The sequence below is a fragment of the Theobroma umbraticum genome, unplaced genomic scaffold (genome assembly GCF_002168275.2).
Source record: "Theobroma umbraticum cultivar Fairchild unplaced genomic scaffold, ASM216827v3 scaffold_30.0, whole genome shotgun sequence".
Classification (NCBI taxonomy): Eukaryota; Viridiplantae; Streptophyta; class Magnoliopsida; order Malvales; family Malvaceae; genus Theobroma; species Theobroma umbraticum.
In genome coordinates, this window is record NW_018397254.1 from 5,421,354 (window position 1) to 5,446,381 (window position 25,028).

Consider the following 25,028-nt stretch of genomic DNA (forward strand, 5'->3'; position numbering starts at 1 on the left):
ATTATTCATGATATTTTTATTTATTCAATTATAAATTTTAATAAAAAAATTAACTGAAATAATCGAATAAATTATTTTTGAGTCAGATGCTTGGATGCTTATCTTAAAATACTTTAATCTTAGTTGATTAGGTATTTGAGTCTTACGGTAGATAAGACATCCATCACGGTCTGCTCTCACCCTTAGCGGAGCAGTTGCTTTTGAGGGTTGGACTAAATCCTTACGACTGAGTACGGACCTATTGAGGCTGTCCAAGCGGCAGCCATATAAATTAAATATAAATAAATAAAAATATTTATTTATTTATATAATTGTGTCAATCAAGGCTGCACCAGCAACAGCCTCGGGTTCATTTTTCGTTTTAAGATGTTTCCTTGTTCTCCGCCAAATCTGGCCGTGTGTCCTTGACGCATCCATTGGAAGAAACTCTGCTATATGTACATCGGGGTCAGGGCATCCAGTGGCTTTTTGCATCGGAGCTTTGAGTGGATCTCTTGTCAACTCTGTTACATTACATTTATTGAGTCATGGGTTTCTCTTGTGTTAAAATCAAATTCCCAGATCTTGTATTGTCACTTACCTCTCAAAACAATCTATTAGCCCACATAAAAGCCATTTTCATAGCAATTCTCTCTCAATTTCTTCTGCTTGGGCGAGCCTTTTTTTCATTTGGGTGTAGACACCCTGATTACCAAGTGGAGAGTAGGCCATCCCCTTCTTTAGTTCCAGTCCCTGTCTTTTCAATGGTCCAGTCTCTGAAGAACCAGCTTCCCGTTATGCAATATAGTTCCTTTGTCAAGAGAAGATCAGGAGCTTGTGTTGTCGATGACCATACCTGCTGCATTGTTTGCATGAATTTCGTTGACAGAAGCCACGAGGTCAGAGAGCTTGGCAGTTGTAACCACGTGTTTCACAGAGATTGCCTAGATGCTTGGATCGATCGTGGCAACATTACATGTCCCCTTTGCAAATCCAAGCTGTTACCTGCTCAGGGAAACAGTTCAAAATTCGGAAGCGATCCATGGAGAAAGGAAAGGATGATTTACCTGTTCGGCGACGATGAAATGATGGGTACATGTTGATACTGATTAATTTCTAAGCTACTAGGATATTCGAATAATTCATTGATAATCAACATCAGCTGAGGATGAAACTAACTCAGAGTCATGCGGTATCTTGCTCCTCAAAAGAATACCTCAATGGACAACACAGAAATTGGGAAATATTGTCATGCTTGGAATGGCGCATGACAGGAGTTTAGGACGTACTTGCCATTCTTTATTACCTACAGAACAGATGGAGGGGGTCCAAGGTTTAAATATGGACGATTTTATGTGCAGTGGTTGGTTTTGCTACGTACCTGCCGGCCGGTGACTGCCAGAAATTTCCTTTGAAACGTTTGCCTTTTCTTTTCAATGGGGCAATCACTCTCAAGTCTTACGGGCGGTGCGTGCCATTGACAAATAACAACCTACTTTATCTCATCATCCCTAACGATAATTGCTGGTAATGTTATGAAAGATTCTCTTCTGCTTTAGTTTTATTTACTGTGTTCGTGTTTCGCATGATTCCAATTATATGAGTTCCTATAGTGTACATATCAAAGCACTCTGATCACAACTCAGTAAGAATTAACATAATTGGTGCATTTTTATTAATTCATCAAAGCAACGGAGTTACGTATTATCAAATATATCTTGTAATAATATTTTTGAACATCTATTAAATGGAATCTCGACTTACTTATTTATTGATTTTTTAAAAATTTATTGATTCATATTAATGTATTTTGATTTTTTTTTACAAAAAAAATAAAATTTAACTATTAATTGCATTTAACGTATCATATGAATAAGTATTTAAAAAGACAATAGCATATGGGAAATTATTTCGAACTTTCTGCACGAGTTGGTTCCCTCTCGCTGAAAAACCGAAGAGTCGCGCAAGGCTTGAGCTGCATTAAACACCTAACTCAGAGCCCAATGTATTGCTTTGGGCCTAAAATGTCCAAAGGATATTATGTATGAGTAAGGCTCATTAAAGACTGAAAAATCGGTGGATCAATTTAACCCTGAGGCCTCACGTGGCAGAGGACCCGGGCTCTTCACAGCGGAGAAAGCAATATGAAACAGAATATCTGATCTCAAATTCCCCACGATTGCCCACCGCTTATTTCCCAAGACCTTAACCAACAAAACCAGACCGCCTTTGCTTGCACCAGTTTCGTTCCTTGTAATGGACCTGACCACCCCAATCGAACCATTGCAGCTCCTCTTCCTCCTGCTTGTGCATAAACGTAGCACCCCTCCCACAACAAGGCATCATTCTCAGTAACATGTCAAAGCCGCCTCAATCAATAAACAATGCCCAGAACAACACCAAATCCAACTTTTACCTTAACAAGCCTACTGCTACTCTCCCTGACATATTCCTGACTGCAATTTCTCTCCTTTTCCTCTTCTCTTCACCTAAAGCCAACCATACCTTTCTTCCAAAATTCCTTCCATTCCCTTCAAACCCACGCCGCTTTCTCAAAATTCCCACTATGTTCCACTCCAGGGTCCCCTTTGCATCCCAACAAGCTCTCTCTGATTGGCTCAAATCCCGGTTACCTTCCGACTCGTTAGCCACCTGGGGGTAAAACCGGGAACCAAAAACGTCCACAACCTCTGGCTGGAACTCTCCGAAGGCGAGACATCTCTCGTCGACTCCTTCCCTCCACTCCGTACAGTTAATGTCGTTACGGTTCGTATAATCGGCAAAGACAACCTTATCCTCATCGAATCTCGACAAGAATTGTCGGATGGTAGTGTCAGGGATCGGTTTAGACCATTGTCCGAGAAAATGAAGCCCCATGAAACCCCGGAAGAGGCCGTGACTCGTGCTGTAAGAGAAAGCTAGGTTCGGTTGTTGATTCTGGGGTCGTGAGGATTGTGCCAGGGTCTTATCAAAAGAAACTGGAGGAGCGAAATTCGGTGTCATATCCGGGTTTGCCGGCGCGTTATGTTTTGCTTTCGGTGGACGCGTGGGTGGAAGGTTTGCCTGAGGAAGATTTTTGTACTGAAGAAAAGGAAGAGTACGAGGATACCGATGGGACTAGGGGTTTGGAGAAAGCGGTGTCTGTAAGGAAGCATTACTGGAAATGGGTTAGTTCTGATTCGATTCATTCTTGAATTTCCACGAATAGATGCGGAAATTTAGTTGAATTATTTGGAAGTTTTAAGGGTTTATAGTTTTCTTCTTCTTTTTTTCTTCTTGTGGTTTGAAGCTTTTTTAGATGCTACGGATTTAAAGCACCTATTTTTTTGTAGTAATAAAGAATATTTGAACTTCGATATATAACAATATACATGAAAACGACAGAATTGTACTTCATTTTTGAGTTAATTTTCAAATGCAGAGCTTCATGTGTTGTTTCTATTTTCTGTGTATAGACCATTGCGGTTGTGCCAATTAAATTTATGAGGTCATATCAGTTTTTGATTGCATACAATAAGTTACAGTTGCGATTGTAGAGCCAAATTGTTTTCCTTCTGTTCTGATCTCACACGCATGCTTGGATTTTCGTTGAAAATCTTCTGAGTTCTAGATAGTGGACTGAGGGAGGGAGGTTTCTTTTAGAGTTTTAGTTTCCTTTGAACAATATAATGGAGTTTTTTTACTTCTTTCAACTGCTTGTGGAAAAGATTTTTAGCTTTAAGTTTCCAAGTGCCATAGAAGCTAAGATTGTTGAAGTAGTCAGCAGATATGACCTTTCAATACAGCAAGGATGTCAGCCAAATGCTAGTGTAGTTTTAGCAAAGAAATAATATGAGAGAGCTACCATATGCCCTTTCATGTGAATGTGAAGCATCAAATCCAGGATTGTTATCTAAATATTTAATTGCACAAAAAGAATTAATTTCTTATTGAGCAGGTTAAGTTTGAGTGAGCAGCTTCTTCTTTTTTCTTGGTTCCTGAGCTTGGGGGCCCTTGAGTCTTGATAAATATGAAAGTGTTAACTTAATAATGGATGATGGAGATGAATGGCAGTCACAAGTGTGCTATTTGCCAGTAAGTACTGGCTTGTCCACCATTGCACCGTGGATAACTAGAACCTAACTGCTAAACCTCCAGTTAAAATAGTTATTAATAGGAATACTAACATATTGACAATTCAGCACTCCATATTACTCTAGTTACTGCAATTTGGGGCCCCTATTACTGCCAATGGTCAAACACTGAGTGATAGACAAGCCAATGTTGCAAAACACAGTGAATTCTCTCTTCCCACAAGGATTTCAGAGGAGCTCTGCTGCAAGGTATCCTTATGTTTAAAGAGTTTGGGAAATAGGTTCTTTTGAGGCTTCTCATGAAAATTTGGAATGTTTTCCTTTTTAATTAGGAATTGATTTTGTAGCTGACAAGAAGAGAGTGAAGTTGGTAAACTGTTTCTTTTATTTAAACATTCAGACTGAGCATCTCTCACTCTTATGGAGCATAATTTTGATTGAAGAGTTTGGTATTGTTCTTAGGGAGTAGTATTTAAGAACTTATAGAGTGGCGTTTGGGGTTTTTTCGTTGGGAAGTTTACCAAATTCAGCCTCAAGACTTTGTTCTAAAAATGTGAACAGATGCTGGAGTTCTACTGAAGATTGTTTAAATTACATCTTTGACAAACTTTTCATTCTGGTTTCTGATTAGTTTTGCCTCTGATGTGAGAAAAGGATCTGAATGCAACATGGTCTTATGGTTTTGTTGGGATGACCTCTTGCCCCTCTGTAACCAGTTGTCAGCAGCATACATTGATTAGATCCACCAGATGCCAATAAGAAACCTTATTGCAAAGAGAAGTAGGTCAACTTAGAGGTGGAAAGTATAATATGGTTGAACTTGACACTTACTGTAGGGAGATCAAAAGCAAAATGCATAAGGCTCGTGAAGTTTCGGAGCAATTTCGTGGTTCAGATTGTTAGAAGTGATCAGGTGAGAAATCACTAGGCTTTGATATCCTTAAAAAGTTTGGTCACTTTCTGCTTTTCCTGAGAGCACTGATAGTGAGTGGGTTTTGTCTGTATTATACATTTTTCGCTGTAGAAATCAATTATTAGTAGCAAAATAGGTGCAATCAAACAACGAGTTCATCTAGCTCACATGCCAATAACGTTCCATCTCTCCCCTTTATAAAAGAAGCAGTTTACATATAAAGGGCTGGCACTTTCTTTCTCCTTCTACCACGTTTTTCTCTTTATTTATTTTACGCCTCAAATGGCGTGAGGCATCCTCCCTTCCTTCTCCTATCTAGAGTAGGATGTTTTGCCTGTATAGAAAAGAGCCGGTAAATGAGCTGGGGAATTTTGGAAGAAAAATATAAGGAAAAAAGGATAATATGCTCGCAGAATATACCCGTATTTGTTCTGGATTAAAAAGCTTTACTGCATTGTAATTGTTCAGTAGGGATGCCTTTTGACTGTTTGTCTGCAATTAGGAAAAAAAGAATATATCGTAACTTTGTTACTGAGCAGGAATGGAAGGAATAATGAACCTGCTTCTGGATTTTACACGTTCTTTCAGTATATTCAAGTATTCATTTAACTGGATATGCAAAGAATAGAAAGAAAAGATCCAATAGGCAAAAGGGACCCAGCAGGTGTGGGCTAGCGGCTATGTGAGTGGTCTAAGATAGCCACTATGAATCGTCTATAATTATTAAAGGTTAAGGATTTACATGACCAACAAAGCAACCTATTTCTGGCCTTTTGCAGCCCTTTTTCTTTCCGATTAGAATCTCGTCCTCCACCTCTATTCTGCTTCTCTTTCTACCTGCTCGGAGGAGCAAAGCTGAAGCGATCCCCCCCCTCATCCTTCCACTATAAAAGAAGCTATGCATCTTCTTTTTCATTCTCCACCAAGCACGTGCAAAGCAAAATCAGGCCAGAATGATAACAAGTAGAAGATAAGATAAAGATGCACATTCTAAATAAGCTTTTCATTATCACTTGCTATATTACAATCTCTTAAGTTTAGTTTTCAGAACACAACACATAAAACAGTGAAAAGTATAGACCATCAAGCTGATACAAGCTACCATTTCAAAGATAGACCTATGATAACTGCTAGAAGCATGTTAGTTAACATCATATCACAAAGCAGTGGAACAGTGAGTCCCTTGATTTGAACTCAGTGGACCTGTTGGGACAGTAGGTCCAAAAGGCATAACAGAAATACAGTTCACGTTGAACTGATATCGGCCAGAAACCCAAGTCCCAACCTTCCACCTAAGCTTTCCGTTTACCTTCAGGTTCAGGACTATTCTTCCAGCAGTCTGATCACGTCCAACTTCGTAACCAAAGGATGAAGCCACTGGCAGCCCTTTTCCCTCTAAAGATGCTGTTAACAGGTTGCTCTCTTCATATCCTTGGTAGAAAGGAGGAAGAGAGGTATCAACAGTAATCTGTTGCCCTTTATATGCAGCATAAGCTTGCAACTTGTCGTAGTAAATGCCAACCTTTTTATTTGGATTTTTGGAGAGCAGGGTGAGTTGGATGGAAGAGTTGAGAAGGTGAGGGCCTGAAAGATTGAGTTGGTAGATATCTGCTTCTCTGAGGGAGAACTGAGGTTTTGAAGGGTGAAGGATAAGCCAGATGAGGAATATGAAGGCTAAAATTGTGCTGAAAAATGCAGAGAAGGCCAAAAATAGTTTCTTGTAGGACTTGTCAATGCTTAGTCCTTGCTTGGCACAGTGTTTGGGAGATTTTGAGAGGACTTGAGACATTTGCAAGAGGGAGAACTGAGAAGAGAGACACAGAGAGAGAGAGAGAGAGAGAGAGAGAGAGAGAGGGGAAGAGGGAGAAGGCTTACGAGGCTAGGAAAGGGAGACGATGGGCTTAATAAAGGGAGAAATTGGAAACGGAAAGCAGCAATTATTTGGCTCTCATACTTTTTGACTGGCAGCTGCTCTCCTGGTGGTGGGAAGTAGCCAATAGATATTCATGACTTGCTAACTTCTCAATGCACCTTTAAAATCTATGTTTGTAAGTTGAATTAAAATGCCAACGATATACCTCCAACCACTGGATCTGTAGACTTTCCTCCTTAGTCCTTGCTTTGGTCTCTTGTGGATGTAGCACATCTAAATCTGATGGGATGGTCACACACAATTACCAACTGTGATGGAGCTTAAGTGCTTAACCTTTTCCCAAAAGCAAATGAGGTAGCTACATTTGGTACTTTATTTACTTGCAAATATAATTATATTCATTTCATAAGCCCTCATTGATAGATGATTGCTTCCACAATAGAATATGGGAAACAAGCATCTATAATTGTTAGTATTTCATTTATAGAAAGCATGTTTGCAATGCTCAACATAAATTTGTTTCGCTGTAAATGATGAAACACAAAATGAAGGTGTCTATAAATTTGATGGATGATCTTGAACAACTTAGCATTCCATTAGATCATTAATAACTGGAACGAGGAAGCCTACAGCAACTAACTCGCCTATCTGGTAATTTTTCTGCATTGCCCTACTTTTTCAGTACTTTGCAGAGCCAAAAGACTTATGCTTGGTGATTACTGATTACCAGCTGTACCCACAAACATAGTACAAATTGCACTCATTCATGGGTGCTCAATATATCATGGGTCCCAAGATCCCCCATTAGGATTTAGGACCCCTTCTCTCAAATCGTGAATACGCATGCATCGTATTGTCACGGAGAACCCATACAACAGGCTTGAATTACAAGTTTTATACGCTGATACTTTACAAGAAGATATGTTTTGGTGTATGCAAACATGATGACTGAGAGGGGGAGGATGCGGGGATATCTTTTTTTAGCTTTCTCAACCAGAATCTGGCTTTTAGAATAATTGAAAGGAAAGTAAGGTTGTCAAAAGGAGCTTTAAAGAGAGAGTAGCCATAGCCTTTCTGGTTGATTGGATGTAAGTGAAACGCAGGGCAGTGGTCTCGTGGCATGCCATCTTCATTTCCTCCTCCCTTTCTCTCTTCATTAGCCACCTTGCTTAGTGAAAGCAAAATGATTTTGCTTCCAACAATGAGTTTTTGAAATAAGATAATAAGACATTAGCAGTACATAAGGATGTAGCTTTGAAGTTGTACTTGAAAAGTTTCTTATATTATTGAACTGTGCACAAAGGGGTTTAAAAGAAGAGAGTGAGACATGAAGAATCTGACTTTTTGGAAATAATCGGGAATGATCCTAATGATTTTTGGGTGTCTTTATGTAGCCGCTAAGAAAACAAATTCATAAAAATTTGACCCTCCTCTATGTCAGCCGTGGATTTTTGGCACAGATCAGCCTCATTAATCAGTCAAGTTTGTTAGATATATAAGCCAAGGGACCCACCCCCCTACTCCTAATCAGGATCTTCGAGAGGAATATTACAGTCTGGGATTGCTGAGACGTTTGAAATTATACAAAAGAGTTGGTTCACTTTAAAATAACTTGTTCAGGTTTTGAGCCCTTCAATCAAGAGAAAGCTGGATGACCCCATCACTGTTGACTCTTGAGTCTCATTATTTTCATTATGTTCTCATCTTTTCCCAAATTTGATAATTTTTCTTGGCTCTGGGGCCAAAATTAGGCCCGATCATGTCTCTCATTATAACAGGAAAAAAAAGTTCTTAAAACTTTTTCATTTCTTTGATTTCTATGGAGATAAACATGCGTTGATGATAGATGATAGTGGGCAGGCTAAACTGATTTTTTGTTTTGGTGGGGTGTCGTGGGAGAGTGGTGGCGGCAGGATTTCATAAAGTGAATGTGACTTCATTAAAAAGCTAATATAATTCGATTGTCCTGTTCTATTCATTGCTTGATCAATTTAGAGTTGTATACAAACAACCAAACTCAGACAAGAGCAAGAGCCAAAACAGGGGAAAGCGCATGAAAGTGGCTACTTGGATTACTGACATTTGATCTCCTTCTTTCGGTTTTGGACTGAAGGGCTGGTCATTATCGGTCTCAAATTAATATATTTTGGGGATCATACGCTCACTGCTACATCATAGTTTGTATTAGTAATCAACCTGGGGTTTCCATTAAATCGGCATCATGAATCAGCTTAATCAGCGGTGATCAAGAGCAAGCAAGATTTCAGATTCTATCATTGGTGGGCCACCATGGCGTTTCCACCCGAGAAACAGGTGAATCAAACTCTGCTTCACTGCAACCAAAAACCAAGGCAGCACCCTATGAATTCAATTGGTTTCAAGCATCCTGGATTTTTCCACATCCATGACAACATGGGATAATCGGAAATTGGGAATACATCCCAGAGTTTTCCAGGTCCAGAAGCATCCATTACAAATTGGGAAACACCAAGTTGAAAATATTTCTAGCAATAGATTTTTGTTATGATGGAAAGTCCATCCTATGCCATAAAGGAAGAAAGCACAATGTTTTGTTTTGATAGTTTGAAACTCATGTGTTTGTGTTGTGATGTGAATCGGCTGTCAATTCACATGTATATCATGTCTTAGCAAAAGACAGTAGATTGGAAAATGTTATTACAAGCTATATTAGCCATCCTGGCAGCGCCAGGAAACAAGAGTGCTAGGGAGATGCATTTGCTAAATCAACAATTTCAATCAAATGTGGATGAAGTCTGTTGCCAAAGTTTAATTTTAAACAAATATATAACCTATTTTCACTAAGAACCCCATCAACAATTTTAATATTCTTATGGTTCAAACACTTCCAAGGACAGAGTAGGCCTGTTCCCCTTTTTTTTTTGAAAAGCAAATGACAGATTCATTAAGAGAAGAAGGGAAAGAATTCCCCAAAAGAGAGACAACTGCCTCCAAAAAACATCCCAGAGACGACTACCTATTTCTAAAATTTATCAGTGGTGATGCCTGAGTCACAAGACAGAATTGCTCTGAAACTTGGCATTTTCAATTGAATATTCATGCTTTCCAATCCTCCCAGGACATAATTTACGAAAAATAAAATAAAAGATATGTTTATATTTTGGAAAATCAAGATTGAGATAACCTTGTCTGCTGTACTCCCGCGTAAGAAAATTGAGATTACACTTCATTTATATTTACACTACGTTTGTAAGGTAATTGCAACTGGCACGTACGACGGTTGAATAAACGATTCTACAAGGTAACAAATAAAGAATGACTCAGGCAACCCCATTAACGAACAGGGAAAAAGAACTCCGAACTAAAAGATCAAAATATTATATTTTACAATAAGTACATAGATACCTGTGTTAATAACCACTAATATAATGAGTATGGATATGTGTAAAAGCATCCTTGGAATTCCACCTCCACTTTGTTTCTTCAGCTTTCACAAAATAAGAGGCTGAAATAGCCTATGCCACCGTTTCTAAAGATCCAAGCAAATTTGACACCATGCTCTCCTTAGTTTAGAAAGTTGTAACTAGCCATCAGATGAATTGCCATAATGACACTCAGCTTCGGTATGCATAGGATCAGCCTGCACTTGACGGACAAATTGACCTTTTACTCTTGGGCGCTGCTCTGCAAGTTTCTTCCTGCTCTCATATCGGACCTGTAAAATATTCAAATGTAAAATGTTAGCTGCTTCCAAGTTGCTGAATCTATGAGAATTTGATCTGTACATGATTCTACATTTTACTTTGCAATTTGGTAGCACCAGGCAATTACTCATGCAAATGGATCTTAGAAATATTATTTCTGTATGCACAGTAGTGTAACAGTAAGCACATAACCACAAAACGATAGCAACGGATTATAATTCCATACCTTTTTCTCATAGCATCTATCCTTCCGCTTCAAGCGAAACTTGGTTAGAGCTGCTTCTCTTTGGATAGATCGGCGTGAATTTCCACCAGGACTGAGAAAACTATCATCATTCTTGCTCTCTGGGGGAGCTCGGATGACAGCAACCTGATCAACATTGCCATTACTTGCACCAGTGCTACCATATGCAATACTATTAAGTTGACTTAAGGAGCCATTACAGAAGCTGCTATTTGCACTCTGATCAGTGGTAGGAGAAATATGTCCTCTATCCTCAATTGAATCCAATTTTTGATCCAGCTTGTGCAAAGGTTGGTTGGTCGACTTGTTTGTTTTGGAGCCAAGTTGGTCATACAACTGTCCAGAGTTGTTAGTTTCAAAACTGGAATGACGAAATAGATTCACACAAAAGGCAGGTTCTTGTTCGTTGGCTGAGCTTGGACTTGGCACTGGAGATGAACCTGACTGTGGACAAAAGATTGGAGGAATTACAGAATTATAGCCATCGCACAGGTTATTCAATCTTATACCCTTCACTGGTACTGGGACAGGAAATACTCTCTGTGGCGTGCATGACACTGGTACTTCAGTTTGCTTCCGTTTACCAGTAGCTCCAGTAGTCAAAGGGATCATGCTTCTTTGAGAAGTTAGTGTGGGACTACGAGTATCTGAGTTATATTCAGAAATAACATTGGACAACATCTTCTCAGAATTAGTCCCAGATTCTTTCTTTTGATCTCTGACACTTGTCACTGTTGAATGCAGGGGCTGTGATACTCTGCTAGTGTACCTGCGTTAAGAATCATTGGTATGATTAACAACTAAAAATGCAATTATAAAAAGCAACACATGAAAAAGCTAAATCGGATTCAATACTTCAAAAACTTTTAAGTTACTGTGCTGAATCCCAAGATGATAATGACAACTACTATGAAAACCAACCTTGTAAAGGCTGATGAATTAGGATGCCAGAGCGTAGGCCTTTCTTGAGTAACATGATTCTCAAAAACATTAAGATTACATCTTCTCAAGGAAAGATCCAAGTGTGGAGAAGAATCACACTTGCTTGTGCTATTGATTGAAGAAGAATTGCAATTTCTATTAAATGCTCCCATGAAGTCAATAGCTTCTCTTGGTGAATCGATGAAAGCATCACCAGCCTCGACAGAGATATTAGCATCCCTTCTTTGACTTTCCAGTTCAACACCCTTGTACATGGTTGTTATATAAGCATCCTGGCAGGCATCATCAACTGCTCACAAATTTGATTGAGACATTGAGAAAAGGTTAGATGCTCTCCTACCAGACAGAAAACTCAATGCCAAATTCAAAATTTAGTGTCTTACCCCCAGTTTTCATCTCATGCACTAACGGTTTCTGATTGAAATTGGCATGAGCTTCATGCTTCTGTGATTCACTTGGTAGAGATTTTCCCTGTATCATCCATGAAAATTCCTGCATATTAGCCATGTGGGGACTCTCAGCTTCCATGTCTGGCTTTGTACAAGAGCTCTGCAAAAAACAGCAAACATGCAGTCTCTATATGAAACTTCATGAAGCCAACTTAAACTGAAAGAAAATTCCTTTTGACCATGAGTGACCTCATCAGTACATACATGACCTTTACAAGGCTTCATTAAGCGTTCCCAGAACCATTTTTGACTACTCCATGAGAAATCTAAATTAGCTATAGGGATGTCAGCAAACAAAATGACAATGAAACCAATTTATGACACAACATCCAAAACAAGCTTATTAATATTCTGAGATGTAAAAATTAAACATATGACTTAATTAGTGGAATAGAGCAAGGGTTTTTCTTTATTCTTTTTTGGATAAGTTGAGCAAGGCATTCCATTGTAGAGCATCTGCAAAGCATCTTTCGCGATCAGTATTATTTGTTAGTATGTCTGTAGCAGATTTAGGTTTAAAACAATTCAAAGTTTTATATGCTCCACGGTTTCTATGCTACGCTTTGCTCCTATGGGTAATTGTAAATATGAAGATGACAAAAGGGTTTTCAATTTTCACATAAAATTTGTAATTTCAGATAAGATTAATCAGGCCACATACAAAAAAGTCACCACTCTGAAAACAGTAGATTGTCTTTAAAAAGCACAGTCGAGAGTAAGGCAAATCATCTATATAGGAAATGCACAGATCAATCACAACAAAGCTCATATGAAGGATGAAGCACTGACCTGAGCGTCACTCCCTTTCTCAGTTTGTTCCTTAGTTCTTTGGAGATTAGCCAAGCAACCACTCGAATGATTACTTGCAGCATTATTTTCAGAGGTAGCTTCAACCTTTTTCTGTCCAACGCTCTCATCCTGGGGTGAGTTTCCACCAACTATCAACTGATTTGACCAACAGATATAAATCAGAATCACAAAAGATGCAAATTATAACTTCAAAGAAACTGTAAGTGATAAAGGGAAATTCCGTGTAAGAAGTAAGCATACTGATTGTCTTCTCCATACATGCTGCCATAAATTTCTCAGCTCATTTCTCCGTATTGGTTTAACAAGGTAGTCAGCAGCACCTCTCAACATGCATTTATATACCGTGCTAATTGAATCTTGTGAGGACATCACTGCATAATCACACCCAAAGAAAAAGAAAACTCATTTAAATTGCTTTGTCATAGACCCATAGTAGAAAACCTTAGGAACTTTGCGAATGTTCAAAATTAGTATCTTCCATATCATACTTATAACAGGGATGCTTTTGCAAATCTCATGCTCCATGATTAGTGTAAGAAGAGCAAATCCTGATATAGATGGCAAATCCACTTCTGTCAATATAAGATCTATATTACGGGGTTTTCCTTTCAGCATCTCCCATGCCTTCAAGCCATCAGGAACAGCAGCAACTGCTCAAAAAGGAAAAAGAACAATACAAATTTTCAATTCCAAATGTAGCATATTATAATTATAAACAGCTTCTTACTTGAAGCAAGGATCAACATGCAATTTTTCAGGCCTGGGCAAAGTAAAAGGAGCAGCTTGAACTACCATCTCTAACCAGTAACCATGTAATATTGCCAAAATGTTAAAAAGAAGAGCATCTTGCATACAGAAGTAGGTATCCTGAACTGAACTCAACTCAATTCCATTTTTTGCAGAAATGGATTCACTAGCTAAAGTAAACATGTTTTAGGTTGCCACAATGCTCTAATGACACTTGCTGAGTAGATAAAGTAAGCACCATAGAGCAACGTTCTGTTTTTGCATCCTTTTATCCTTTGGCCTTCACCTATAAATTATTGTGCTGTTCCCTTTTTCCTTATTTATAGTTACTCAATTTGAAAAACATGAAACAGATTTAAGCAGGTGGATCCTACTCCAAAGGAAATTTTACTAACAATTAACCAAAGCTATAAGATTTTTTTTCATTGACCGAAAAAGGCATGTTAATTCGTTTAAGCTATTTGAGCCAGGAAGTCCCAGTGCAGAGAAAACTTTTAATGAAGAGGTGAGAAGGTAAGTTGAACTACGCTATAAAGTTTAAAGCAAGCTGAAGCAACTGAAAACAAATATATATATATATATATATATAAAAGAATTCTTCTCTGCTAGCGAAAACAAAATTTTTCGGTCATTGAAATTGAAAACCAGCAGTACTAACGGATCAAATTCAGATTACTGCTGAAGGATAGGCCTGTTGTTCATACTAAAAACTTAAGCAAGAAGGCCATAAAACAGAGACGATTTCCAAGAGGAAGCAAATAAGTACCCATCAGAGCTGAAGTAATTGAAAACATAAAAACGCATTTTTTTTCCCTGATTATAATTCAAATAAAACCCTGTCCGTACTTTGAAAAGAAAAACCAGTAGTTTTTCAGGAATAAAATGATAAAAGCATTACCACCATTTACCAGTCAGAAAGACAGAGACGAAAGGAGAAGAAAGGAAACAAACCTCTATAAATGCATTTCCTGAGAAGAGCAGCTATAATCTGCCTCGTAGAATCATCGGCTTCGACCAACAAAACCCTCAAGGCCATCCTGGGCAAAAACCTTTCCCATTTCACCACCTCCCCGGAGGCAGAACTCCCTGGCGTCCTCTTCTTCCTCTTATTCCCTTGGAACTCTCCATGTTCCTTCTCAGTTTCACTGTCAGATTTCACCATCTCCACTTCCTCGCTACTTACCACAACCTCACCCATATTTCTTTTTTCTCTTTACCACTAAAATCCAGTGCCACCCGACTATTACTTTTTTGAACTATGAACTTAGAAATGAAAGCAAAGGAAAATAAAAGAAGTAAGTCGAACAGATATCCCATCTTCTGCTAATATCTACATTTATCTACCTATAAAAAAAATATCTTGAGCAAATCTGGCCTTCATCGGACGGCCAAAAAACAAATTGAGTTGCCAACCGACTCTCATCTAACGGTGACGAATACTCAACCTACGACCAAGGAAAAATATCTACAAGCCTGTTTTGTATGGCCTACGGAAGCCACGTCAGCTATCTGGAAGGGAGGGCATGAGGGATCTAAAAGCTCAGAGTCATTGGATTTTGGGGCTGTCCTTTAATGTTTGCCGAAACAAAAAAAGAAAAAATTTAAGGGTCAAACATGGCCTTCGGCCTTCTTTAGATCGGGATATTTTTGTGTGGGCCCCAGTCGCTAATAATCTATTAGCTGCACTTGAAAGATATTTTCGTGAGTGCTTTGAGGAGACAGTGGATTTCCTGGACAGGAACCCGACACGTGGGGGCATTCCAAGGGAACGCTTCGTTTTGTGGTTTTGAAGTTGTCAAGAACGCCATCCTTTTTCCATCTCTCTTCATGTTCTCTCTACGGTCCGAATTCTGTGGCACGTGGATTCTACTCGCTTTCCTGTTGAACAGGAGTCTGCCGAGAGAGGCAAGTGGCTTGCATTTTTCCAAACTCTACCTCCCGGCCGATTCGCTTGATTGGTTCGTGCACTGTCCATAGGTCACTTTTGAAATTACGGGGAGGCCCTACTGGATTGGCAACGTGGCCGCTTTGGCATGTGTTGGTCATCAAATGCTACAGCTGCGCGTGTGATAAGCGTCATGTGATACTTGGACGACGATATTTTCAAGGACTGAAAATCGCATATATTCACATTCCTTCTTGTTCCTTGATGTCAAATATTTTCGAAGATTTTTTTTGGTTGGCATTCTAGAGGGTGGAGTAATTTCGGGAAAGAAAGTGAAGATTTCACCGTTGAATGTGATGCATATTCCATTCCATTTCATTGGCTGAGATGTTGATGAAATTTTACTTACATAATGAAATTAGCTGAATGAAAATGTATGTCATGAGATAAATTATAAAATAAATGGTTATTTACATACAATAAAAAAAAATGAGCTTTTTAAAATACTTTGAATTAATTTATAGATTTATTTAATATTTTAATATTATTTATAATTATTTAATTATATTTATCTCATAGCATTTTTTATGTGAGAGGCATTAAATTGTAATCATATTAATCTATGCACATTTCGCAATTGGAAGTGAATAAATATTGGGTAAGGACAAGTTGCTAAAATTTTAGAGCCTTGGATTCGACTTCTATTAGACGTGGGTTTGGTCTAACTCTTTTTTTTTTTTGCACAATTATTGGATGTAAATTCAAAAATTTTAGATGAAATATTATCTTTTCCACTAATAATCTTCTTCATTTCACCAACCGGAGCTGATGGGGTAGCAAGCGAGCGTGGCGATGCTTATAATCACTTTGCGTATTAATCTGGGCAAACTACTGATCAAATCAACCTTTGTTACACAAATGGTCTTTTTCTTTCAAGCCTTCATTAAATATCTAACAGGAGTCAAGTTACGAGCAAATTGATATTTGTGGTGATTTTAAGAAGCAATGATCAAATTCCATGGGGCGGTCCCCGCCAACAATGAAGATGATGGTTGACGAATGGGCTACGATTAGTGCTTCATAGAAATCGTCAATAGGTGATTTAAGGTTGTCCACAAACGTTCGTTGACAAATAAACAACATGAGTGGATGATTTTTTAAGAAACAGCGATGAACAGTATAAAATGATTGGTATCTATGAGCAATTGGTGAACCATGACAAACGATAGTAGCTGATGATCGGTGAAGAATTTATCACCTCTTTTTTTTTTTTTTTAATTTGTGGTAGTGGAGTCACCTTTCCCCACTTCCAAGGGAGAAAAACTTCGCTTTCAACTCCACCCGCCTCCATTAATTAAACCCCCGTATTGTGGATTTTTAACCATTTTCATTTGATTTTTTTTTCGGTTTTTTAACGTATTCATCCTCTAGAAGCAAGCAAACAACTAGTTTTGATTTTATTTAACAGTACTAAACGATTCACTTGCATCAAACATTTTACATAACATAATTAAATAAACATTTTACATAACATAACTTTGGTGGGAATCATACCTAAAACAATGTCTTCACATTTATATGTCACGAGCAGAATAGTTATTACTACATTATAGAAAACTGTTACAATGGAATGTAAGGATTCTATAAGAAATTATACCATAGATTTTTTAATTTAAAAATTATTATACAAGATAATATTTTTTAAAACTATATTAAAATTATTTGATAAATTTACTTTTATGAATCTTTTTATAAATAAATTATTTGAAAAAGTAATTTATTTAAATTTTAATTTTGATTAAAATCATCATAAAAAGTATTTAATAAATATTTTTTTATTTTTTGTTTATAATGGATAAAAGTTTTTTTATTAATTTAAAATAAATTGTTAGAAATATAATTATATAACAAAAAAGTTTATGAATGAGGATATTTTTGAGTAGAGGTAATGTTGGGATTTTTTTTAATAAATGAAGATATTTAAAAAAAAATTCTCTAAAAGTTAATGTATTTTTAAAACGAGTGAAGAAATAGAACTTTTCTTGAATTTTTTTAGATTTTATTTTTTAAAAAAACTTATTATTTTTAAAAAAATTTCAAAATTATATTTGATTTTATTTTTAATTTTAAGAAATAAATAAATTTTAAAAAAACACTGAACCAACTAGACACTTAATCCTCAAAAAGACGGAAGAAATTAATGTCCGGGACTAGATCGGGGTTGCCAAAGTTGCCAAACAGAAGGAAAAGAGATAACCCTCCAATCCATTCTCCTACCAAGGCAAGAGCTGAGATACGGACCATAAGACTAAAAGCCACGTCTAATTAAATAAAATGGGTCCCAATTATATTATTTATGCCACGTACATCTTGATTTTATGTCCAAAGGCCAAAAGATTCATCGCCCGTAGGAGACCAACCACATCCGTCCACCTCTGCCATTTCACGTGTCCTTATCCACAAATTTTGTTTTTCATTTTTCTCCCTGCCTAAACTGAAACTCTTCCGGTATTTTCTTCCGGTTTCCATCCATCCAAGCACTGTTCTTCTTTAACCAAATGGCTACTACTCTGTTAGCTTCATCGCAAACAAATTTCCACCACGCAATATCAGTCTCTGTCTCGTCATCTTCATGTCCCTCTTCTTCAGCTTCATCAGTCTCTCTGTTCACTCCCACGAAGCCTCGAATCCCTTCATTACCTTCTTACAAATCCATCTTCCTGAACCCAGTCGGGAACAGTTTCAAGTACATTGAGACAGAATCAAGAAAAAGCAGGGTCTGCTCATTAACGGTTCGGATGTCATGGGATGGTCCTCTGTCTTCTGTCAAATTAATCATCCAAGGCAAAAATCTCGAGGTGATTCTTTTCCTTATCTTATTATATCACTTACTCTGTTTAAAAAAGTTGTCAAGATTGATGCTTTCTAACTCAAATAGTGGGATTTCGTTTACTATTTTAAGTTGTGACCCTTTGTTGTTTAATGGGTGATGCATCTTTTCCTACTGGAAGCCAATGACTTTTTACTTTAAGCATGTAAATTGTAGAAACCAACTACATCATAATGTTTTAACCAAAAAACAAAACCTACATCATGATGGGGCACTTAGTTTGGCCAATATTTTCTTTTGCTTATTATGCCATCTGCTATTGACATTAATGATTTTTATAATGCCCACACCAAAGTTGTCCAGTAATATTTGAGCAAATAGATGGGAAAGGTTAGAGATGATTTTTTGTTTTGTTGGATTTCAAACTGCGAAAAAACCTATTCTGATCTACCTGTTACTTTCTAGTCTTCTTAATAGTCTGACAACGATTAAAGTGAACTGAACCATTCGTTGCATTACATCCATTCTTTTTCTTGTTTGCGTCTAAACTCTTTTTTATGGAATATAGTTGACAGATACGGTTAAGCAGCATGTTGAGGAGAAGGTTGGTAAGGCAGTTCAGAAGCATAGTCATCTTGTGAGGGAAGTTGATGTCAGGTTGTCTGTTCGAGGTGGAGAATTTGGGAAAGGCCCAAGGATTCGACGATGTGAGGTGCTAACTAAATTTAAGATATTTATTGCTTGAAAGCAAGTTTCCGATTAGACATTTGTCTCATGGATTTTTGTTTGAAGGTTACTTTGTTTACAAAGAAGCATGGAGTGGTTCGTGCAGAGGAAGATGCTGAGACAGTATATGGGAGTATAGATTTGGTGTCCTCAATTCTACAAAGAAAGTTAAGGAAGATTAAGGAGAAAGAATCAGACCATGGCCGACACATGAAGGGCTTCAATAGATTGAAAGTTAGAGAGCCAGTGGCAGTATTAGTGGAGGATGATGTAGAGGCAGTTCCTGAGCAGGAGGATGATGGCTTTATAGATGAGGTTTATTCAACTTTTAATCTATTGAATTGTTTCTGGAATTAGTTTTGTTGCAGATATATTTCATGTTTTCACTATCATGCTTGACTGCATGACATCGTATTAAAGGGCTTTTTAAATTTTTCTTCTTTCGAGTTCATGGAAACTGTGATTGATGGATTTTGTTTCCTGAGTGGACATTCAAGCTCAATTGCCATCTAGGACAGAGGAATGAGAAAATAATGGCAATGAGTATGTAGCATTATTGCCTATTTTGATCTTTTAGGTAACACTTTTCTAAAATGTGTTTTAGTAACATGATAGGATTATCTTGTTATTAGAAATCATGGAGGATTTTTGTTTGTGTTTTCCTGCTTTCATTTGCATCTAGAAAGACGATCAATCACATAGATCCTGTTCTCAACAGTGCTTTCTCAAGTGGTGTTGGAACTTGCTTTCCTTTTTTTTCCCCCCCTCTTTTCCCCACTGATGCAACTGCATCATGAATGTTTCAGATCGTTCGTACAAAATATTTTGAGATGCCACCTCTGACTGTCTCTGAAGCAATTGAGCAGCTTGAAAATGTTGATCATGACTTCTACGGTTTCCGTAATGAGGAAACTGGTATGAATTTTTGAGCGCCCTTATTCATTTCCTCAGCATTATTTTTATGTGCTAAGAATAATAATATGTTCTGTGCTTGGCACAGGTGAGATTAATATTTTATACAAAAGGAAAGCTGGAGGGTATGGACTCATTATACCTAAAGGAGATGGTAAAGCTGAGAAATTAGAGCCAGTGGTGGTAGATTCTGCCAAACAACACTTCTTTGTAGAATAGGTTGGTCTAAAGAAAGGAAGGTCATTTTGTAAGACAGAAATATGGCAAGCTTTTCAGTTCATCTGTAGATTTTTCATGGCAACACTATAGATGAAGGTCAAGGCATGTAGAGAGACACACTACCAGGGTTGAGATTAAGTGAAGATGATGCTTTAGGGTATATGAAGATTGTCATGTGGGTGATTAGATTTTGAAAGATTGGGACACCTTTTGGTGCCTGACGTACAGGGATGAGAAAAGACATGTATAATCACCATGCAATCTATATACATGTTAATTTGCTCAATATTCTTTCTCCCTTTGCTAAAGTGGATTTTAACATACTTTTGCCGCCTGCACTTTTGCTTCTATGGCAAGGCCGGTAGAATGTCATTCTTTATATACAGGTCAATTTATTATGCTTAAGGATGATGCGTTATTTGACTTTTGCAGGTTGTCAAGGTACCTTTGATTTTGTTAGTGTGTAACCTTTGCAAGTAGAGTATGAACTGATGAAGCATAAAAGTGAAGTAGTTTACAATTTCAAGCTTATGCTTCTTTTTTTTTTTATTTCAAGCTTCTGATTGATTACAGGGATTTGCTACACATCTTTATTTGTTCCATGATTTAGATTCTAGGAAATACCACCTACTCTTTCTTTTATTTATGTTCATTTGGGTAATTTGCTGTAAACAACTGGATAAGCTTTCCTTGCGCAGAGGGTTAACTTGTTTTCATCAGAAAAAACTTTCTCCAACCTCAGTTCTCACAGCTATTGGACTCCTTACTACATGCCCCCCATCTGTCCAAGTCAGGCTTCCGAAGTAATAACCTGCATTTACGTTGTGGGCAGATGAAATCATCACGGTGAAGGTGATGGTCTTTGTCTTTGAGTTAAAGATCAATATTTCGGGTCTTACGGCTATATTTATGCCAGATGCGAACTCAACATTGGCCTTGTATTTGGAGTTGACAGGTCCAACATTCGTGACTGTTCTGGTAAGAATTGTTGGCTTTCTGAGGCTTGGGATAGTTATGGAAGGGAGGTTTACGTCCAGAATAGAGGGCTCTTTGGAGGGGCAAACTGTTGGATGTTGTGTGAGCTGGAAGATGGCAGAGTCATTGTAGCCCATGGCGCAAAGATATTGAACATAATCCTCTGTATTCATGTCATAAACAAGGCCAGGATCTGCTGCGCCATTTGGGTTCACAATTCCACCTCCAAAATCAAATGGATCTGCAAGCTTTGATGGTTCTCCCTCAGCAAATATTGGTCCTCCGGATTGATCGGCACTCAGTGCTGCAGTTAAAAGACCAAAACAGTTCACGAAGGCAAACATGTGGAAGGTGTCAGCACATATTGGGATTTGGAAGGTAACTTAATGGATATACCAGTGGTGACAATTGCCGATTTAATAGCTGCAGGGGACCAATCCGGATATAATGATTTCAGCAGTGCAACAATTCCTGACACATGGGGAGTTGCCATGGAAGTTCCTGAGCGAAAAGCGAATGCACCATTTGTTGGTCGATCAGGAGGACTTGCTGCTAATATTTTAACGCCTGGGGCCGCTATATCTGGCTGTGCCACACACAGATCATAGCAAGCTCTGCTGAGGTTTTAGCAGATAAATATCACAGAGAATCATTGGATAGGAGGGCGACAAACCTTAAGTATCGCAGGTGCATTGGAACTGGGCCCTCGAGATGAGAAGTATGCCACACTGGTTGACAAGGGTTTGCCAACATGAGTTCTTGACGGGCTCAGCCTTACTTGGGGGTTACTGCAAGGTTGACAGCAATCATCTTAATAGTTCATATAGCAAAGATGATGAGTAACATGAAAAATTTTTACTAGTAATGGCAAGGATGACGATTGTACCTCGTGGATCGGATGTAATAGAGTATCTGCGTTCCAGTTTCGTAGGTTACTTGAACACATGGGAAGCGAGTAGCATATGAATAAAGGTAGTCACTTGAAGTCCTAGCTACAATCACTCCCAAACCACCAGCCTCTTTGACAGACCATATACCGTCGTCTAACAAACTCATATTGTATTCTGAAACAAAGCAAAGCACCACTTTTCCGGCCATCCAATCATCAGTTGACGAGAGAGATTCACAATTACTGTGTAAACAATTAGTTTTGCTTTAGGTAACACAAAATAAAGTTGTCTGAGAAGAAGAAGCTGCTGCACAAAGTGTTTTTTTTTTTTTTTGCTCAGTACTGCACAAAGGTTTTGTTGAAAGGATGACTCTGTGACATAGTCTAATCCAAGGATTACAAGAGTTTAAATTGAAAAACTGTGATTATTGTAATTTGTAGATTATATTTACCGAGAAACCATAAGATCTGAGACTTCTGGGTATACCAGTGTAGCAAACACTGTATCCTCTCCTGTGAACATGGCTTGACCCTGCAATCAATACGTAGCTGTCAGTTGAGATCCAATCAATTAGCGATGCCCTCACAGCCTGTGTCCTATTTTCCTCATCTGTTTTATTGCTTATGACCAACTTCGTAATAAAATTACCATTATGGTTTGGTTGTTCCCAAGCATAATCGGTGTGGGGAAGGACCGGTCCACAGTGCTTGCTGCAACAGTCAAAATCCAGGGCGCAGTGTTCTGTACGGTTTGCGCTCTTGGGCCTGCATTCCCTGCTGCACAAACAACAGTAATCCCTTTGGCCACAGCGTGAAATGAACCAATTGGAATCGAGCCACGCTCGTCGACATCAGAATACAAGGGAATATCAGCGACAAGAGACACTGATAGCACATCCACACCATCATGTATTGCTTCATCAAAGCCTTTCAGAACATCAGCATCGGAACATACTCCTCCATACAATTGCCAACACACTTTGTACATAGCTAGACGAGCCCCGGGTGCACCACCTCTAACTGTCCCAAGACCTAGACCATGATAGCTGACATTGGCCACAAAGGAGCCACCTGCAATTGAAGATGTGTGCGTTCCATGTCCGCTTGGATCTCTTGGGGACATGTAATCGTCGTTTGCACTAGTGTTGTATGGCTGTCCATATTCCGCTTGGAGTCCACGGATGAAATAACGAGCCCCTATCAATTTTCTGTTGCAGGCTTTTGCACCATCGAAGAGCTCTCCTGATTCACAAACTCCCTTCCACCTTGAGGGGATTGGCCCCAGACCTTCATCATTGAAAACTTCTGATTCTGGCCATATCCCTGCTCATTACTTACATGGAGGCTAATTAGTAACACTGTCAGACGCAAACACAGAGTGGTAGAGATGAGAACCAGACCTGTATCAAGGAGACCGATTATAACACCATTCCCCATTTTGCTTTTATTCAGAAGGTTTGATGGAGAAGTCGTAGAGAGTCCAAGGTAATCCCAGCTTCTGGTTGTTTGCAGCTTATAAAATTCATTGCGTGTGACATGAACCACGCCAGGTAGTTCTACAACCAAAAGACAGATCTAGGAACAAAAGCTTTCTAATTCATATATACAGGAATTTTGTGGATGTGATCTGCCTTTCAAGTCTTCTCTACAAATCTACTGTCTTGCATAGTGAAATCAAAAGTCCATGTAAAAGTAGAAAAGATATTCTTCGTGAAAATCTTTTTGTTCCCAAAGTGAAATTGGTAAGTTTGGACCAAGTTAATTAGTTGAAGTCCAAATTAGGATAAAAATTATGCAAAGGCCCAAATAGGCAAATACAAAAACCCACGCCAAATAGTTAGGATGTTGCATGCATGCACCGCCTCCATTGCAAGCTTTCAGAATAATTCATGTTTGAACAATCTCACAGCCATAGGATTTTTTTTAGCAAACGCAAAGTAATCAATATATATGACATTTATAAATAATGAAATAGTCTATCAGTTAAATAATAGGATGGCATCTCGAAAACATAGAGCTTCTTTTGATATACATACATGTAGAAAAAAAAATAAAAAGTTGCAGTAGACATACTTGAGAGCTTTTGTGCTTGAGCCTCTGTCATCTTGGCCGCGAAGCCAGAGAAGCCATGTTTGTAACTATATACCATGGACTCTTTGGATGTTTCTTCGCTGCAATAATGATCAAAGCTGGTAGTGAGAAAATCTTTGATTGTATATTCAAAAGGAGAAACGTTTAGAGGAACACAAAAAGTTGATATGTTATTTTTCTTCTCATGTCGACGCACGCACCTCCCAAGAACTGTTGAAAGCATTTCGTGATGGGTTCTTGTAAGAAGCTCTACATCAGGATGCTGCCTTTTCCCCAAGTAAACAATGTAAACCTGTCCAGTTTTATCTAAATTTTACTTTCTTGGACAGGCATATAGACAAGAGAAAAAAAAAAACAAAGAAAGAAAAGCGATACAGAGATGGTATTTGTCAATTTGTCATGCCAGGGGTGCAGGGATTTACTAACATTACTGTTGGAATCTGCAAGAGCTGGCAACATATAATGCACGTTCAGAATCAGCAGTAGGGGAACTAAAACAAACGACATAATTATGGTGTTCTTTACATGCAAAAGCAAGCTCATTGTTTGGTGGTTTAAACAATGAGAGAGAAATTAATAAGAAGAAGAGGGGGAGAGAGATGGGTTCTCGTCCTCGGAACCAGCCCTCCTTAAATGGAGAACAAAGATCGACTATTCCTCGACAGACATTGCTTTAACTAAAGCTACTTTCTATTTTTTTAAAAAAATTAAAAGGACATTGCTGAATTATGACATTCAACTTGAAATTAATTGATTAATAAATTCATAATTTATCAAATTGAAACTAC

At 38.1% G+C, this 25,028-nt stretch overlaps 5 protein-coding genes across 7 annotated transcripts; 2 read left to right on the plus strand and 3 right to left on the minus strand.

The window, feature by feature from the left end:
• Positions 1-1,087: 1,087 nt before the first annotated feature.
• Positions 1,088-3,375, plus strand: LOC110416035 (RING-H2 zinc finger protein). The gene is given in 3 exon segments (XM_021427862.2): positions 1,088-2,636; positions 2,639-2,893; positions 2,896-3,375. Coding segments are annotated over 3 exon segments (834 nt in total). The 5' UTR covers positions 1,088-2,335; the 3' UTR covers positions 3,174-3,375.
• Positions 3,376-5,021: 1,646 nt separating this feature from the next.
• On the minus strand, positions 5,022-6,894 carry LOC110416043 (NDR1/HIN1-like protein 26). Of its 2 annotated transcripts, XM_021427876.2 has the most exons (4): positions 6,275-6,894; positions 5,708-5,872; positions 5,386-5,457; positions 5,022-5,299 (listed from the first exon to the last, which is right to left on the minus strand). In XM_021427876.2, the coding sequence occupies exons 1-4, from the start codon at positions 6,752-6,754 to the stop codon at positions 5,237-5,239; spliced, it is 780 nt and encodes a 259-aa protein (XP_021283551.1). In that variant the 5' UTR covers positions 6,755-6,894; the 3' UTR covers positions 5,022-5,236. The 2 variants fall into 2 exon arrangements, with proteins under 2 accessions (XP_021283551.1, XP_021283567.1); XM_021427892.2 differs by lacking the exon at positions 5,708-5,872 and having other exon boundaries at positions 5,028-5,299; positions 6,275-6,888.
• Positions 6,895-10,156: 3,262 nt separating this feature from the next.
• Positions 10,157-15,125, minus strand: PRR5 (two-component response regulator-like protein). 2 transcript variants are annotated; one of them, XM_021437985.2, is made up of 8 exons: positions 14,665-15,125; positions 13,455-13,616; positions 13,225-13,337; positions 12,946-13,101; positions 12,091-12,256; positions 11,687-11,996; positions 10,748-11,534; positions 10,157-10,532 (listed from the first exon to the last, which is right to left on the minus strand). In XM_021437985.2, the coding sequence occupies exons 1-8, from the start codon at positions 14,909-14,911 to the stop codon at positions 10,401-10,403; spliced, it is 2,073 nt and encodes a 690-aa protein (XP_021293660.1). In that variant the 5' UTR covers positions 14,912-15,125; the 3' UTR covers positions 10,157-10,400. The 2 variants fall into 2 exon arrangements, with proteins under 2 accessions (XP_021293660.1, XP_021293651.1); XM_021437976.2 differs by having other exon boundaries at positions 13,207-13,337; positions 14,665-15,116.
• A 2,908-nt stretch (positions 15,126-18,033) lies between these two features.
• On the plus strand, positions 18,034-20,703 carry LOC110429206 (30S ribosomal protein). Its single transcript, XM_021445126.2, has 5 exons — positions 18,034-18,456; positions 18,997-19,140; positions 19,221-19,469; positions 19,961-20,069; positions 20,155-20,703. The coding sequence occupies exons 1-5, from the start codon at positions 18,157-18,159 to the stop codon at positions 20,283-20,285; spliced, it is 933 nt and encodes a 310-aa protein (XP_021300801.1). The 5' UTR covers positions 18,034-18,156; the 3' UTR covers positions 20,286-20,703.
• A 95-nt stretch (positions 20,704-20,798) lies between these two features.
• Positions 20,799-24,818, minus strand: LOC110429156 (subtilisin-like protease SBT3.5). The gene is made up of 10 exons (XM_021445054.1): positions 24,667-24,818; positions 24,441-24,532; positions 24,223-24,320; positions 23,550-23,705; positions 22,799-23,472; positions 22,602-22,681; positions 22,147-22,392; positions 21,934-22,048; positions 21,657-21,846; positions 20,799-21,564 (listed from the first exon to the last, which is right to left on the minus strand). Exons 1-10 carry the CDS (start codon positions 24,781-24,783, stop codon positions 21,002-21,004), a joined length of 2,331 nt encoding a protein of 776 aa, XP_021300729.1. The 5' UTR covers positions 24,784-24,818; the 3' UTR covers positions 20,799-21,001.
• Between the last annotated feature and the right edge of the window lie 210 nt (positions 24,819-25,028).